This window comes from Pundamilia nyererei, unplaced genomic scaffold, assembly GCF_000239375.1.
Source record: "Pundamilia nyererei isolate P.nyererei 1_Seehausen unplaced genomic scaffold, PunNye1.0 scaffold00388, whole genome shotgun sequence".
NCBI classification, from domain to species: Eukaryota; Metazoa; Chordata; class Actinopteri; order Cichliformes; family Cichlidae; genus Pundamilia; species Pundamilia nyererei.
In genome coordinates, this window is record NW_005187789.1 from 84,590 (window position 1) to 98,187 (window position 13,598).

Below are 13,598 nucleotides of genomic sequence, written 5' to 3' on the forward strand. Positions count from 1 at the left end.
CACTTCAAACCCCTTCAGGTTGTTTTTAAGGAAAAGAGATGAAATGGCTTCTTTCAGCTTCCTTCCCTTTGTTGAATTTGCCTGACTCGTCCCTGTTTGACGCATCACACCTTGTCAGTCATCTGTCAAACCAACACACCAGAAAAATTCTGTTAATGTGCATTTTTCAACCCCCTTCGTTTTTGTTTTTTTTTAGTAAAAACTTGCCAGAGTAAGCATATTTCCTGTGTTTTGCTCTTTCACAGTCATAATGAAATTAGCAGATTAGGTTTAATCTCACTGAACGTTCTGTGTAGCAGCAGCAGGCAGCTGGACATGCCGCCGTCAGGTCGACACAACAACAGCATGAACTAATGAAAAATGTGTGAAAAGCACGATAGTTACAGAAAGCCATTTGATTCTGACTTTAATGGGGACATTAGGATTAGCACTGGCATTAGGATTTGGATTAGGATGAGGATTAGCCCGGTGCTACACGATGCAGCACAGCTACTCTTTGGAGACCAGCAGCCCAAATACAACATGTGATATTTAAATATTTACAAGACAAAATTAAAGTGTTTTTCATTTAAGAGTTCAACACTTCCATAATTAAAACAGACTTTCTGAGTGTTATGTAATGAACCACACATAGTTTTTACTCATTGGCTTACAACGAAAATATGGTTGTTGAAATTCTCTGTGATTCGTAGTTTGCTGGTCATAGTTATGTCACACAGAGCCTCAGAGAGGCTGACTGAACACCAAGGCAACCAGTTTGGAGCTGTCAGCTCCAAAGTGATGCTCGCTGTGAGAGATGAGAGGCTCATATGAACACCGGTTGGAGACCGCAGTTATAGCAACCGTTGCCTTTGAACCGGGGACCCAGTGTGTTGCTGTCGTGTCTTCACTCTGCTCTGGCTGATGATCATGTGACTGTACTCTAACAGCTGCCACGTGTTGCCACCTGTGCCCAGCTCAAAATCAGGACGTTTGCAAAGCAAGTAATCCAGCAGATTAATGACAGACCTCCTGCTGTGGATGGATCATCTCGTATGTTCTCTCACCTGGTTTCTCTGTTTTCGGCATTGTCTTCCTGTCATGTGGCGGTGTTCGTCTCTGCCCATCAGGAACCCTAACCCTTTACTGAGTAACCCTCATCCTCCATTTTGCAGATAGCTAGCCAGCAGTTAACCCATTCTTATGTAATCTAGTTTAGGCACAGCAGTGCTGTATGTTGTTTGTTAGTTCAGTCAGAATGAACTTTACTGAAACAGCTGGAAGCACAGACACTCATCATTTTATTTTTTAACTCGGAGTTATTTTTAGAGAGTGAAGGAGGATTTAGACTCGGACATGGTTAGTAGTGTCCGTATGAAGTTTGGAGAACTTGTTGTGGTATGATATTCTGTCACATGTAAAATGATTAACTCATTAAGTCTTGAGAGCCTGCTAGCAGGAACCCTTGAAGCTGTTTGCTGAGCTGCGAGGTTTCTGTTGTATTTCAGGGTGCTTAAAGAACCACATGCCTGGGTTTGTTCAGAAATTAGTGTAACTACACTCACAAAAACCCGGCAACTCTTCAAATGGTGCTCAGAACACATCTTCACTCATACATGTGGAGGTGTCAGAACTCTTCATTAGGGGTACAGACTTGTCACATGTCGAGTTTAGAAAGTCAAAGAGCTAAGCCAGTCAGACTCAGTAGCTGTGACTGCAGGTTGTTTGTGTGGGTGGTGGATCATTCTTCCACCACATGAAGCTGAATGCAGGTGCGAACCTCCCGGTGTACCACAGAAATGCTCCTCAGGCTGTTTGGGGTCACCTGTGAAAGGTGGAGCTGACAGAGCTGCAGGTGGTGTGGGTGTGCTCCATCCTGCTGCAGTCACGTCTTCCCTTCTTGTCTTCATCTTCTCACTCTGTCACAGCTCGACCTCTTTTCCTTTTCCCCTTCATCTCCCCGCTTGTTCGCTCTCTCCTACGCCCACATCCTCCCTCCAGTTCTGTTTCTGACCTCGTTAGATCGTGTCTCCGTGGTGTGTATATATATCTATAACGGACACTGGAGCAGTGTTTTAATAAAACATTATGTGTGTGTGTGTGTGTGTGTGTGTGTGTGTGTGTGTGTGCGTGCGTATAGCCCTGAGCGGGGCTCTGTGTGTATATCCTGTTGAGACTGTGTGTGAGGAAGATAACAGGACAACCTAGGGCAACTCTCTAATTGGCCCGCACTCCTGCCCTGGATACTCGCTCTCTTTCTCTCTATATATATCTGCTCCTCTTCAAACATTGCGCTCATATCATTCCTTCTTCTTCTTCTTCTCTGCTGGAAGGTAGAGAGAGCCGGGTAGAGGGAGGAAGACACCGTGGGTCGAGAGGGTTAAACAGCGAGACAGACTCTAATGAAACAGTCACTCTGAAGGAGGAGGAAGCGGCTCTGTTATGTATTCAGCTTGTGCTAGCACACAATCAGTGCTCAGCGCTGTGGTGTGAATGTGCTGCGGTGTGAAGCAGTTTGAAGTGAGGAAGGATTTAAACGTTGTACCTGAGTCAGGTTTGGAAATCTTTTCGCCTGCAGTAGTGGGAAAAGTGCTTTCCTGTACATCTTTAATTCATGGAGCTTTTCTCTACTCTTAGTTCAAAGCTGATGTTAAAGTTAAGTTTAACAAGAAAGTCCAGTTCATGAATGACACGTGGAGGCAGGCTTTGCTGACTGGTATATATGGATGGTATGGATGGTATATAAAAGACAGACATAACTTAACTGTTGCTGCACACTAGTGTATGATGATCTGTTCTAAATGCTCAACATTTGCATGGTGGTCACCTGCTAATACCTACTAATTAAAGCCTCACCCCCCTAAAATGGAGCTCTTCTTGCATGGTCTGTTAGCACAGTAACCTCATAGCAGTCATACTATTGGTCACATGATGTCATTAAAAAAAAACTCCAAAAGGCTCCAGCAGCACAAACACGGTCCAGAGGTCCAGTTTAGGTAAAGCCTAGCAGACAGCTAGCAGCTACAGCCACCTTTGTCACCGTCCACCTGTTAGTTAAAGAGGCCACGCCCCTAATAATGCAAACTTTAAGCCTTAAAACAGGTGAGTTATAAAAACACTCTGCCCCATAACATTGTTACAAAGGAGGAAACGTTTTGGGCTGTGACAAACAAGAACATGATTTAAATGTGTAAAAAGTAGAGGATCAATAATAGAGCCCTGTGGAACGCCACGGCCCCAAGAAAACACTCTGTGATGCCCTGTTCCCTTATCTTGTGACTCACGGTGATCTCTGATGGTTACTGCTTCCAGAAAACCCTCAATTATATGTGGACTCATGTTTCCTAAAACAAAAAATGCTGCTATTTGAAGTCTTCAGTCTCTTAATACATATGGCAGGTCTAGTGCTCATTTAACCACAGCTTTTCTGCTTCTCTGTTATAAAAACATCCTCCCACTGTACAAGTGATATGAAGGTGTTAGAATTATCCACAGAGACCAAGAAGTTTGTGTATCAGGCTGTAAACATGTTTATTTTTACTGTAAAGATTTAACATGGGAGTCTATGGGGGCTGGCTCACTGCTGCCTCTGCTGCTTTTCTGTTTTTCTTCTTTGTTATTGCTCCATAATAAATCACATGCACAGCTTTTCATCATATTCATGTCCTCTCCCCAGTCTGTGAATACTGGTGTCTGCAGCTTCCATGTTAAAAAGAAAAGAAAAGAAAAAAAGTCCCTAAAAACAAAAACTGTTGTCAGTCATAAAAAAGCAGCTCTCAGAGTTTCTGTTGAAATGTGCAGCTGTTATTTCACAGTTAATGAAAATATCCCAGCAGCTATTTTTATCACAGCCAAGTGCAACATGCACAATGTGAAGCACTTTTACACAACAGTCAGTGGAAATCTGGCACCCTGCTGTAGTCTCATAATTTATATTTTAATAGTGCATACTACTCATTTTAAATAACTTTTATTTTTATGCCTCAAAAGTTTGAGGGGACCCAGAAAAGTTTCTTTCAAACTTTTATTTAACAAATGAGCAGCATGAAGAGGGAGTGCATAAAAAGTACAGCGAAGGCATTAACAAGGATCTTTATGATTTTTTTCTCATAATGACGTTCTTGTGAGAAGAAATGGAAACATCCTCCTGTACACCTGCGTAGATGTCCCATTAAGATCACTAATGATTAGTGATTTGTGATGTCATTAATCATTAAAACTTCTGCTCAACTTTATGCTGTTTTGTGCCATCCTTTGAAAACAAATGTGGCCTTTTTTTGGTTTTATGCAGCTTTTCTGTGCTTCCAAACTGAGTGTTTCTTCAGTTATGGAGCATTAAAGAGGATTCTGCAGTTTAAATTGATAATAATGCATTCCCTCAGGCTGATGTAGAATTTAGTGTCATATTAACAGTGACAGCCTAACCAGGTGATGGACTGTTTCTAATCTGGACAGAGGGAGCAGCTGCCTCTGCTGTGCAGAGCCACAAAATTAAGACGAGTGCGTGTGGAGCGGAGGAAGCCTGCTTCATTTCACAGAATCAATATAATCGGGTGTGAGGAGGTGTTAGCTGCCCCTCAGAGACCAAACACGCCCATTTAACTAAGTGCGCTATGGAAACACTGAGAAGGCTGCATAAATTCAGAAATTATTCATGGGCTGGAAGCACAAGTTTTCTGTATGTCCCTGAACGTGCCGTGAAACAGTGTGCATAACGAGCGCAGCACAAACCTCAGCAACGCTGAGCTACCTTCATTTCGATTTCTGGACATAAGCTGTTAAATCTTCGTGCATGTTCTCTTGCTGTTTTGTCCCACTTCAAAGCCGGCGCTGTTTGGATGTGGAGAATGAGAATGTTCCGGCTGTCCTGCAGGAATATAAGCACATTGTGGCTTTATCTGTGCTGTCTGTCAAGGATGAAGATGTCGAGTTTCCGCCACATTCAGCTCAGCAAGAACGACTCCAAACTGCTGAACTTTAATGAAACCAACCAGGCCAGCGAGCGTTTAGCTGCTAAAGCTGCTGTGGAGGCAGAGGTGATATCAGGCCGATCAGGGTGATGAAGCAACTTCAAGCTGGAAAATGAGCTGCAAGTCAAAAAGGTTCAAACAGCCTCGCTGTCCTCAGTTATATTTGCATACTGGCTTTAATGCACCTGATTACCTCATCAGCTCATTAGCTGCCCAGCATCACTGGTGTGGATATCTCTAGTAGGTGTGACCAACACCTGGTTGTAGGCTCAGTCATCTGTTTTCACCTTATTAAATGGTGCTGATGTCGCGCTGATGAAGTGGCTTTTAGGCCTTAAGTGGCTGTCAGCTCAAGGACAAAGACTTATTTTAGAGGTTTTTTTGCATAACATGCACCTCCCAGTACCTTTAACTGCCTTTATCTGAACTTCAATCAACTTTCAGCTCTTCTTCTGCTTTACTGCAAAAAGTTCTGTATGTCTTCCACAAGAGAACCAGTGACAGAGAACAGAGAACTGATGTCGTCTGACAAAGACAGACTAATTTTATCAACAGCACAAAGCCCCCTCATGAGGAAATGAATCTAATGGAATAAAAAAACAAAAAACTTGCATGAATAACAAAATCAAAGCAATTGATATAGTATAGTTTAATATTTTGAGAAAATTAAAGTCAAATTTATACAAATGTTTATTTTTGCATCAGAGCAACTTCATGTCACATCTGCAGCTCAGCGCCATCAGCAGGCAAAGCAGCAACCTTCCAAAATAAGTCAGACATGTAGCTGTGTGAATAACTGGGCAGCCAGATAATTAAAGTGTTAATTTTTAATGAGAATAGGAACGAGTCTCAGGGAGTTGCTCCGAGGTAAGACATTTACAGAGTTGGAGACACTGAGGCCGTGCACAACATCATCTACTACAGTCAACAACATCCTACCCAATTGACGGCCTTCGAGTGAATCAGCAGCCCTCTCCAACATCGTTGATCCCTTCAGGAGGCTCTGAAACATCCTCATCATCAGCTCTGCCAGCCCGGTCAGCTTATTCATGATTGATCTGGTAGAAAGATCTACCAACCCAAAAGTATGATCAAAGTTTGCTGTTGGAGACAAACAGAGTTACAGCTCATCGCTCTGCATTCAGCGTACTTCTCTTCCACCTCCACCTCCTCTCTCTGCCTGTCAAACGTTTTCTGCTCAGTTAGATAAAGTGAAAAGTTTGGATGTGCTCGACGGTGGACGGCTCCATCATTTCCAGACAACTCACTCTCTGCACTCAGATGATGGGCAGACAAAGTTTTTGGGGAAAGTGCTTAAAACAAAAACTTTCTGCAGATCATTAGCATGAGCGAGACATCTGCTGGGAATGTAGGACGCTGGCTGTTGTGCAGTTTATGCATGAAGCAGCATCACTCAGTCACAGCATCTCTGCCTCTTCACCCTCTCAAACATTATCAGTTTCTGTCGAAGGACCTTATCATTGATTCTTTTCCTCATCAGAAGTCAGTTTTCAGTACATCTGTGGGTGGGCAATGCCCAAACCTTAAAGCCTCTGCAAACCCAAACCAGCAACAGCCTGCTGTGGGTTTGAGTTTGCCTGACATGCTGCTGTGGAGGTGTCGGGGTAAATATTCAGCTAAGACCCTTAGAACCAAAACCACAAGCTGACCAGCAAGTAAAAGCACAAAATAGAAGCAGAGTAGAGAACAATGAGAACAATTAAAAAACAATACTCCCGCAGGATAACATGTCCAGTTTCCCCATGCAACTTGATTGGTCTTTATAAGTAACCGACAACTCGCTCCAAATAACTCATCCTGACTCCTTCACATGTGAATGATTCCACAGTCTTTAGGGCTTGACAGGAGAGTTAGGGAAGCACCTGGAACAGATCTGGGTTTAACCTTTCTTCTGGTTTTTATTTTTCTGCATCAGATTTAACAAGTGTGAGAAAAAAACTCAAAGTATGAGTGATGTTTCCTGAAAGACGTGTGGGTGGTGAAGACGTCTTCACGATGGCTCGACTTTCTGCTTTCATGGAGCCACAAAGCAACACCTCAACAGCTCGAGCTTTCTTGGAAACACACAACGGCTAGTGTGTGTGTGTCTGTCTGTGTGTCTGTGTCTGTGTGTGTGTGTGTGTGTGTGTCTGTGTGTGTGTGTGTGTGTGTATTGTACTCTGTCAGTAGATGTTTGAGCTCAAAGAAGAACATGTTCCATGAGGGCCGACTCTGTCACTGATAATAAAATGTTTTAAACCACCAGAGAGCATCCCATCCTGTAAACTTCTACATGTGTAGCACACGGAGAGCCTGAGTGTGTCTGTTTGTGTGTGTCTGTGCGTGTAACTATGTGTGTGTGTTCGTGTGTGTATGTCTGTGTATGTGTGTTTGCGTCTGTGTGCGTGTGTTTTATGCAGTGTGAAGATGCTGATAGGACCCTGCAGAGGTGCATTGATGGTGACCACATTCATATTTAATTAGTGAGGTGTCAGTCAGAGGTGATGGCAGCTCACAGCGGTGTCCTCTCCATCACCTCGGCTCACTCCGGCCGTATCGACACAGACGCGGTGCAGAAGTTCAAAGAGTGAAACGATGCTGCTGCATAGCTGCAGATCTGAGCAGCAATCACAGGTTGAGGGTCTTCATGGAAGCAAATGACATCAGCGATAAGCAGAAGCATGTTGTTGCTGTATAAAATACTGACAGTGGTTTTTGCTAGATGGCATAAATATGAAAATCCAAGGTCACTTCCTTCTGGAGTTGTAAAAACTGGACCTCTGACCTTAAGGTCAGAGTTGGAGGTGAAGTTGTCTGAAGGTGTAATATAGATAAATGTTCCCAGCTTTGAGGCTGAAGACCTGCAGGGACCAGCTGTTACCTAAAAATCCACCACCTCCACCTTTTCCTAATGAATTTGAATCATCTTAAAAGAAGTGACTTTTAAAAGGTTTCGGTTTAGCGCACAGCATGTTAGGTATTTGAGATTGCAGTATTGACATCATCCCCCACTCTTTCAGAGTGGATGAATCTGCATCCGGTGTCCCATGCTGCTCTCAACCTGAGGAGGTTCAGCTTGATGGTTTTTGTGTAAACAAAGAAACTGGCGCACTGAGCTCATACCTCCACCGAGGAAAAGCCAATTTAATTCATATTTCTGAGGTTTGGAGGCTCCGCTCCTTCGAGGATTCTCTGCATGAGATTATTTTTTCTGGGGTTTCATTGATCGTGCCCAGTTTTCTGCCTCACAGGAAGCCTTTGATTTCTCTGCTCAGCACTGGAGGCGTTGTCAGTCACTGATGTAAATTTGCTAAAACACTGAGGGAAATGTCATGATGCCACGCTTCATGATCTGTCCCTGAGCCGCAGATACAGCTGTCTTTTCCATTGGAGTTGTGTGATTGGATGTGTTAGGCTGAGACTTAATGGTGTCCACACGTGTGTGTTCACACTCGACATGCTGGTGTGACATTCACACGCTTGATTGGATCTCACCGTAGCCCTGGAGACGAGAAGGTGTCGTTGTTCTGTAGATCCTGATCATGTTGGAGGGCAACAGACATGTGCTCAGCTCTGCTGCTGCAGGTAGAGCCGCAAACATCACGACCCACCCACCCAGTCTCTGAGCACACCATTAAATACATAATCACCGCCCATTTTATTAGGTACACCTGTTCAACCCCTCGTTAACACTGATGTCTAATCAGCCAATCGCACGGCAGCAGCTCAGAGCCTTTAGGTGTGCAAACATGCTGAAATTCAAACTAGAGGTGGTCTCGTCCAGGTATCGATAGTATCAGATCGATGCTTTGTTTCTATCCTCTATGTGCAGCTCACTGAAGCGTGTTAAATAAGTAATCTTTTAAATAAAATTCTACACCCCGAACATGAGCTATGAAACATGTCTGTGCTAACTGTCTGCTTTATTTACAGCCTGCAGCACAGTTAAACTACAGACGCTGAGCCAGACAACTCTTCAGCTCAGTTTCAAAATAAAAGCTGGAAGGTGTGTTTTACTGTGTTAACTCCTTATTTTAAAAGTAAAAGTCACAGTGATTTAGTGATACTTAAAATGCCTTCAGAATTTGCAACCTGATGATGGTTCATCTCATAAATCAGGACACACTGCGCTCCTCGACATCAGCTGCCTGTAGAAATAGTTAAAAATATCACTATTGGCATCGGTATCAGTGGTACTGGCCCTGTATTTACCTGGCGTTGGATATACACCAATCTGCAGAGTGGCGCAGCACGAGTTCAAACTGAGCATCAGAATGATAAGAAAGTTGCTTTAAGGGCCTGAGGGCGGCGTGGTTGTTGGTCTGAGTGTTGCACAATCTGCTAATCTGCTGCGATTTTACCACCAACCACCATCACAGACATCAGCTCTCTGGGAGGAAACGCCCTGCTGAGCTCAGAGGTCAGAAGAGAAACAGCAGACTGCTGATAGAAAGGTACTCATTACAACCAACGTCTACAGAAGAACCTTCAAGCAGATGGGCTGCAGCAGCAGGAGACCACATTGTGTCATTCCTGTCAGTAAGAACAAGAAACTCAGACTTACAACACAGTCTGGTTTCTGAACATGACAAGTTCGCTGCACTCAGTCCAACAGAGCACCTTCACCTTCATCACAAAGGCAGCAACACACCTGCAGAAACTGTGTGATGATGTCATGATGATGTCATACCATGGAACAAAGTCTGAGGAACGTTTCCAGCAGCTTGTTGAGTTAAAGCAGCTCTGAATGAAAAGAGCCCATCCACATCCTAACAAGGAGTAACTAATAAAGTGGCCAGTGTTTAATTAAAGTCTAAGAACACATTGGCGGCATAAAGTAAATGTAAAGAAATGAACACACACACTGTGTCCTGTCCCTCAGTAGGCTTCCAGACGTTGGCCATCAGGAAACAGGATGATACAGAAGGATGATTCTTAACTGTGAATCATGCAAAGCCACTCTGATAAATTCCATGAGTGAAAAACGGAGCAGGTCATGATCAGAGAGCGCTTCATTTAAACCCATTAAACTCAGGATGTTCAGTATTTGGATGAAGCCGCTCATGAGAAGAAACCTCAGCCTGTCAGTCACATTTAATCAGCACTCAGGTAAAACAGATCAGACTCAATGAAACTCAGCTCATTAACAAAGAAGCTGCACTGATGCTGATGGTGTCTTACCACGTTGCTGATGATATCGTTTAATCAGCACCTCACAGGCCGCCAGCTGACCCCCTCTCCCTGTAATGTTCTGTAGCCAGTGAGCAGAGACCTGTCAGACATGCCGCCAGTCCTTCGGCCTGCTTCTGCTTCACTTAAGACTATTTGCCTGTTAGCAGCTGACCCAGGGTCAGCCAGTCTGGGCGTGTCCCTGTGTATCATGCGCTCATCAGAAACGTCCTGCACAGCGAAGGTGGTCAGAGCAGTCTGCCTCACAGGCAGGAGATGCTAATCAGCACCGCTGTACATGTGAATGCAGGCGATTACATGTAATCACATGTGGGTACATGTGATTGCACTACTCAGACCTGACATGGACACGACTACAGCACTTTCACTGCTCCTGCAGCGTGCTCACTGTTAAACCCTAACACAGCTGCAGGACACAGAACCACAAACACTGCCTCCTGTTACAGTCCTAATTAGGTCACATGGTGAGTGCACTGATGGAGCTGAAGTTGTTGACGGAGGAAGAACAGACTTCTGTGCTGCTGTTTGTTGGGTGGATGTGAGCAGGTGGATGCTGTTGTCACGGCCAGCGGGGGCAGACCGTGTGGAGAGTGTGTGGTGGACCCAGGCGCGAACACAGGCGAGGAGACAGGAGTGAACTTAAACTGAAAGAGAGCCTTTATTTGGGCTGATGCAGGAGGGAGTAGACAAAACATAACAGGGACAAACTGCAACTAACCAAAAACCTAAACTGGAAAAATACTAACCTGACTGTAAGGAATAACTATGATCACTGTGAACAGAATGCTGTGCAGATGCATGGAAACTGTGAACCAAATGGCATGACGAAACAGACATCACCTGCACAGAACCTCATCGTGCGGCTGCATGAAAAACAACAGAAACCAAATGGCAAACCTGAACTGCACAGAATCCTGAAAAACACTTAACTTGACCAGAGGGGAAGTACACAGACAACGCGACAACGAACAAAGGAAGACTGAGGACTTAAATACACACATGAGGTGATCAGGGGAAGTGGAGACACATGAGAACACAGCTGACTCGAATGAAACATAATGACAATACAGGGGAGAGAAACACTAACTACAATGAACAAAGAACACCAGACTCTTACAAAATAAAACAGGAAACACGGAGACATAGACATGGAGATAAAACATGACATGAACTTAACTGCATAGACATGAAACATAGACGCAGGAACCAGGGAGACTGAGTACAGGCGGAGATGACAGAAATAACTAAGAAATAAGGCCTGAACAGCAACCTAGAATTTAACTAGACTGAAAATAAATACAAAAAAATACATAAAAACTCAAACACTGGGTCACACGACCCAGTACCGTGATAGCTGTGCTGTTTAGGATTGTGTCACAGTGAGCTGGCTCTGAGAGCAGGGAGCCCTGACTGACGGAGGCATGTTCTGTGTCTGTTTGTGGGTCTGTGTGCGGCGCTGATTGCTGTTTTGTGTGGTTTTCTTTCTTCACAGTCTGAGTTGTTAAAATGTTTCTGTGTGGATGTTGAGTCTCTCTATTAAACACGTCCAATATATAAAAGTAGTTTTATATATTTGAAGAAGGATGCAGACTGATTGACTCATGGAGCAAACTTAAGCAGTAAGTGGTTTACGCAGGATTACAGAGGATTAGTCACATGAGCTCGTACAGCGTACCAAAGACAGCTCTTCTTCATTTAAGTTTATCTGAATTCATCACAACAACTCAGACATCCTGATAAAAATATCATTTATAAAATCTCAGCTTTGTATTTAGTGTTTTCTGTTTTAGGAAGAAACACAGTTACAATGAAGACCTTTAACCTGTCCAATCACGTTGATGGACGTGATCTGTGATCACTCTGCTCTCATCCTGTGATTATTGGGCATGCGGGTGCAGGCTAGAGGGCTGACGGAGCAATCAGTCACACATCGTTCGTGTGATTTTAATATGTTATTCAGTACAAACATGTCACTGGGTTTACACAAAGATCGCAGGTTAGATAAATCAGAGATGTTCCTGGCGACCAATTTCTTCGTCTACTAAAAAAAAGATTCTTCAACAATGAACCATGCCGCTTCATTATCAACATTACATGTTATACTCCAGACAGCAAGGCAGAAAAACACTTTAAATAAACTAATGTTAAATATTGTATGAAAACATGTTAGTACAAAAGTTCACGTGTTATTAAAACTGTGACTGAGCAATGCGCCGTGCATTATTGAAGCTAGTTCATCCACTTCAATAAAAGTTCAAATCTAAAATAACACATTAAATCATTCTTTTATTTTCTTCTGCTGATCTGAAGTTGGGTCTCGGGGGCAGCAGCAGAGAAGCCCAGACCTCCTTCTCACCACGTCCTCCAGCTTATCCAGAACCATCAAGGCGTTCCCAGGCTAACCTCCTCTCTGGAGGACAAGCCCGGCCAGAATAGACAGGAGGCGAAATGTTCACTTTTCTACAACAAGCGAAGCTTCTCTGTAGTTATTATTCAAATTCACCTGTCTAATGGTGCATGCTGTAGTAGTGTTCTTATTATTTTGTCGAAGGTGACTTTCTGTTCCTCCTCTGAGTTTCTCTTTGTTTTTGTTTTTCTTTGACCTCCGGCCTTCGGACTTTTCAAAGTAAGTGGAGAAGCAGAAAAACACGGTTAATCATAAAAACAGAAATCGAAGCTTTCAGTCTAAAAGTGTCTTTTGGGAGACGCGAGAGTGCCGCGAGTGGAGTGATTACAGCCTTGCTGATTGGAGCCTTGCTGAAGTCAAGTCGCTCTCTGAAAACGTTCAATTATCTTTCAGCAGATTATTTCATTAAGTGCACAAATTAGTGCAAGCTCGGGCACAAAGACGTGTGTGAGTCTCTTTAATTTATCTTTTATCTCTTCTCTCTCTGCAGATTCATCTCTGACCAAGATGAGCCCCTGCTCCGAGGCAGGGAAACCCTGTAACCCCTGTCTGGATGCGGCGAAGGCTTGTAACCTTAACGAGACGTGTAAACGTCTCCGATCTGCCTATAACTCCATCTGCAGCAAGACCACGCCCCCGCAGCCCTCTGCGGGCTATCAGGAGCCGTGTAGCAGGAAGCGATGTCAGAAGGTGGGTGCACCTCAAGTTTGAGGGGAAATCCTGAAGCAGTGAGAAAACTGCCCAGCGTTCAGCGCAGCTGCACGAAGCTCAGCTTAATTTCACACTTTCACAAAGCGTAGATAAAAAGAAACAAAACTCCGAACCTCTCCACAACAGCATCCTGCTCCAGCGTCAAAGGCAGGGAATGTGGGAAATGTAGCAGGGAGGTGGTTTAAAGACAAGGAACATAGCTCTGACCCAGACTGCAGGTACATGCTGCAGGTCACAGGCAGGGGATGCTTAATAAGGCAAGGCAAGTTTATTTGTATAGCACAATTCAACAACAAGGTGATTCAAAGTGCTTTACAGAGACATTAGAAACAAAAACAAAT

The 13,598-nt window shown here is 43.9% G+C and overlaps 1 protein-coding gene across 1 annotated transcript in view; it reads left to right on the top strand.

The window, feature by feature from the left end:
* Positions 1-13,598, top strand: part of gfra2b (GDNF family receptor alpha 2b) — a 146,674-nt gene that overhangs the window by 83,696 nt on the left and 49,380 nt on the right. Inside the window, exon 4 of the mRNA XM_005752884.1 lies at positions 13,037-13,236. Within this exon, the coding sequence (XP_005752941.1) occupies positions 13,037-13,236 (200 nt within the window). The remainder of the gene's footprint in view (positions 1-13,036; positions 13,237-13,598) is intronic.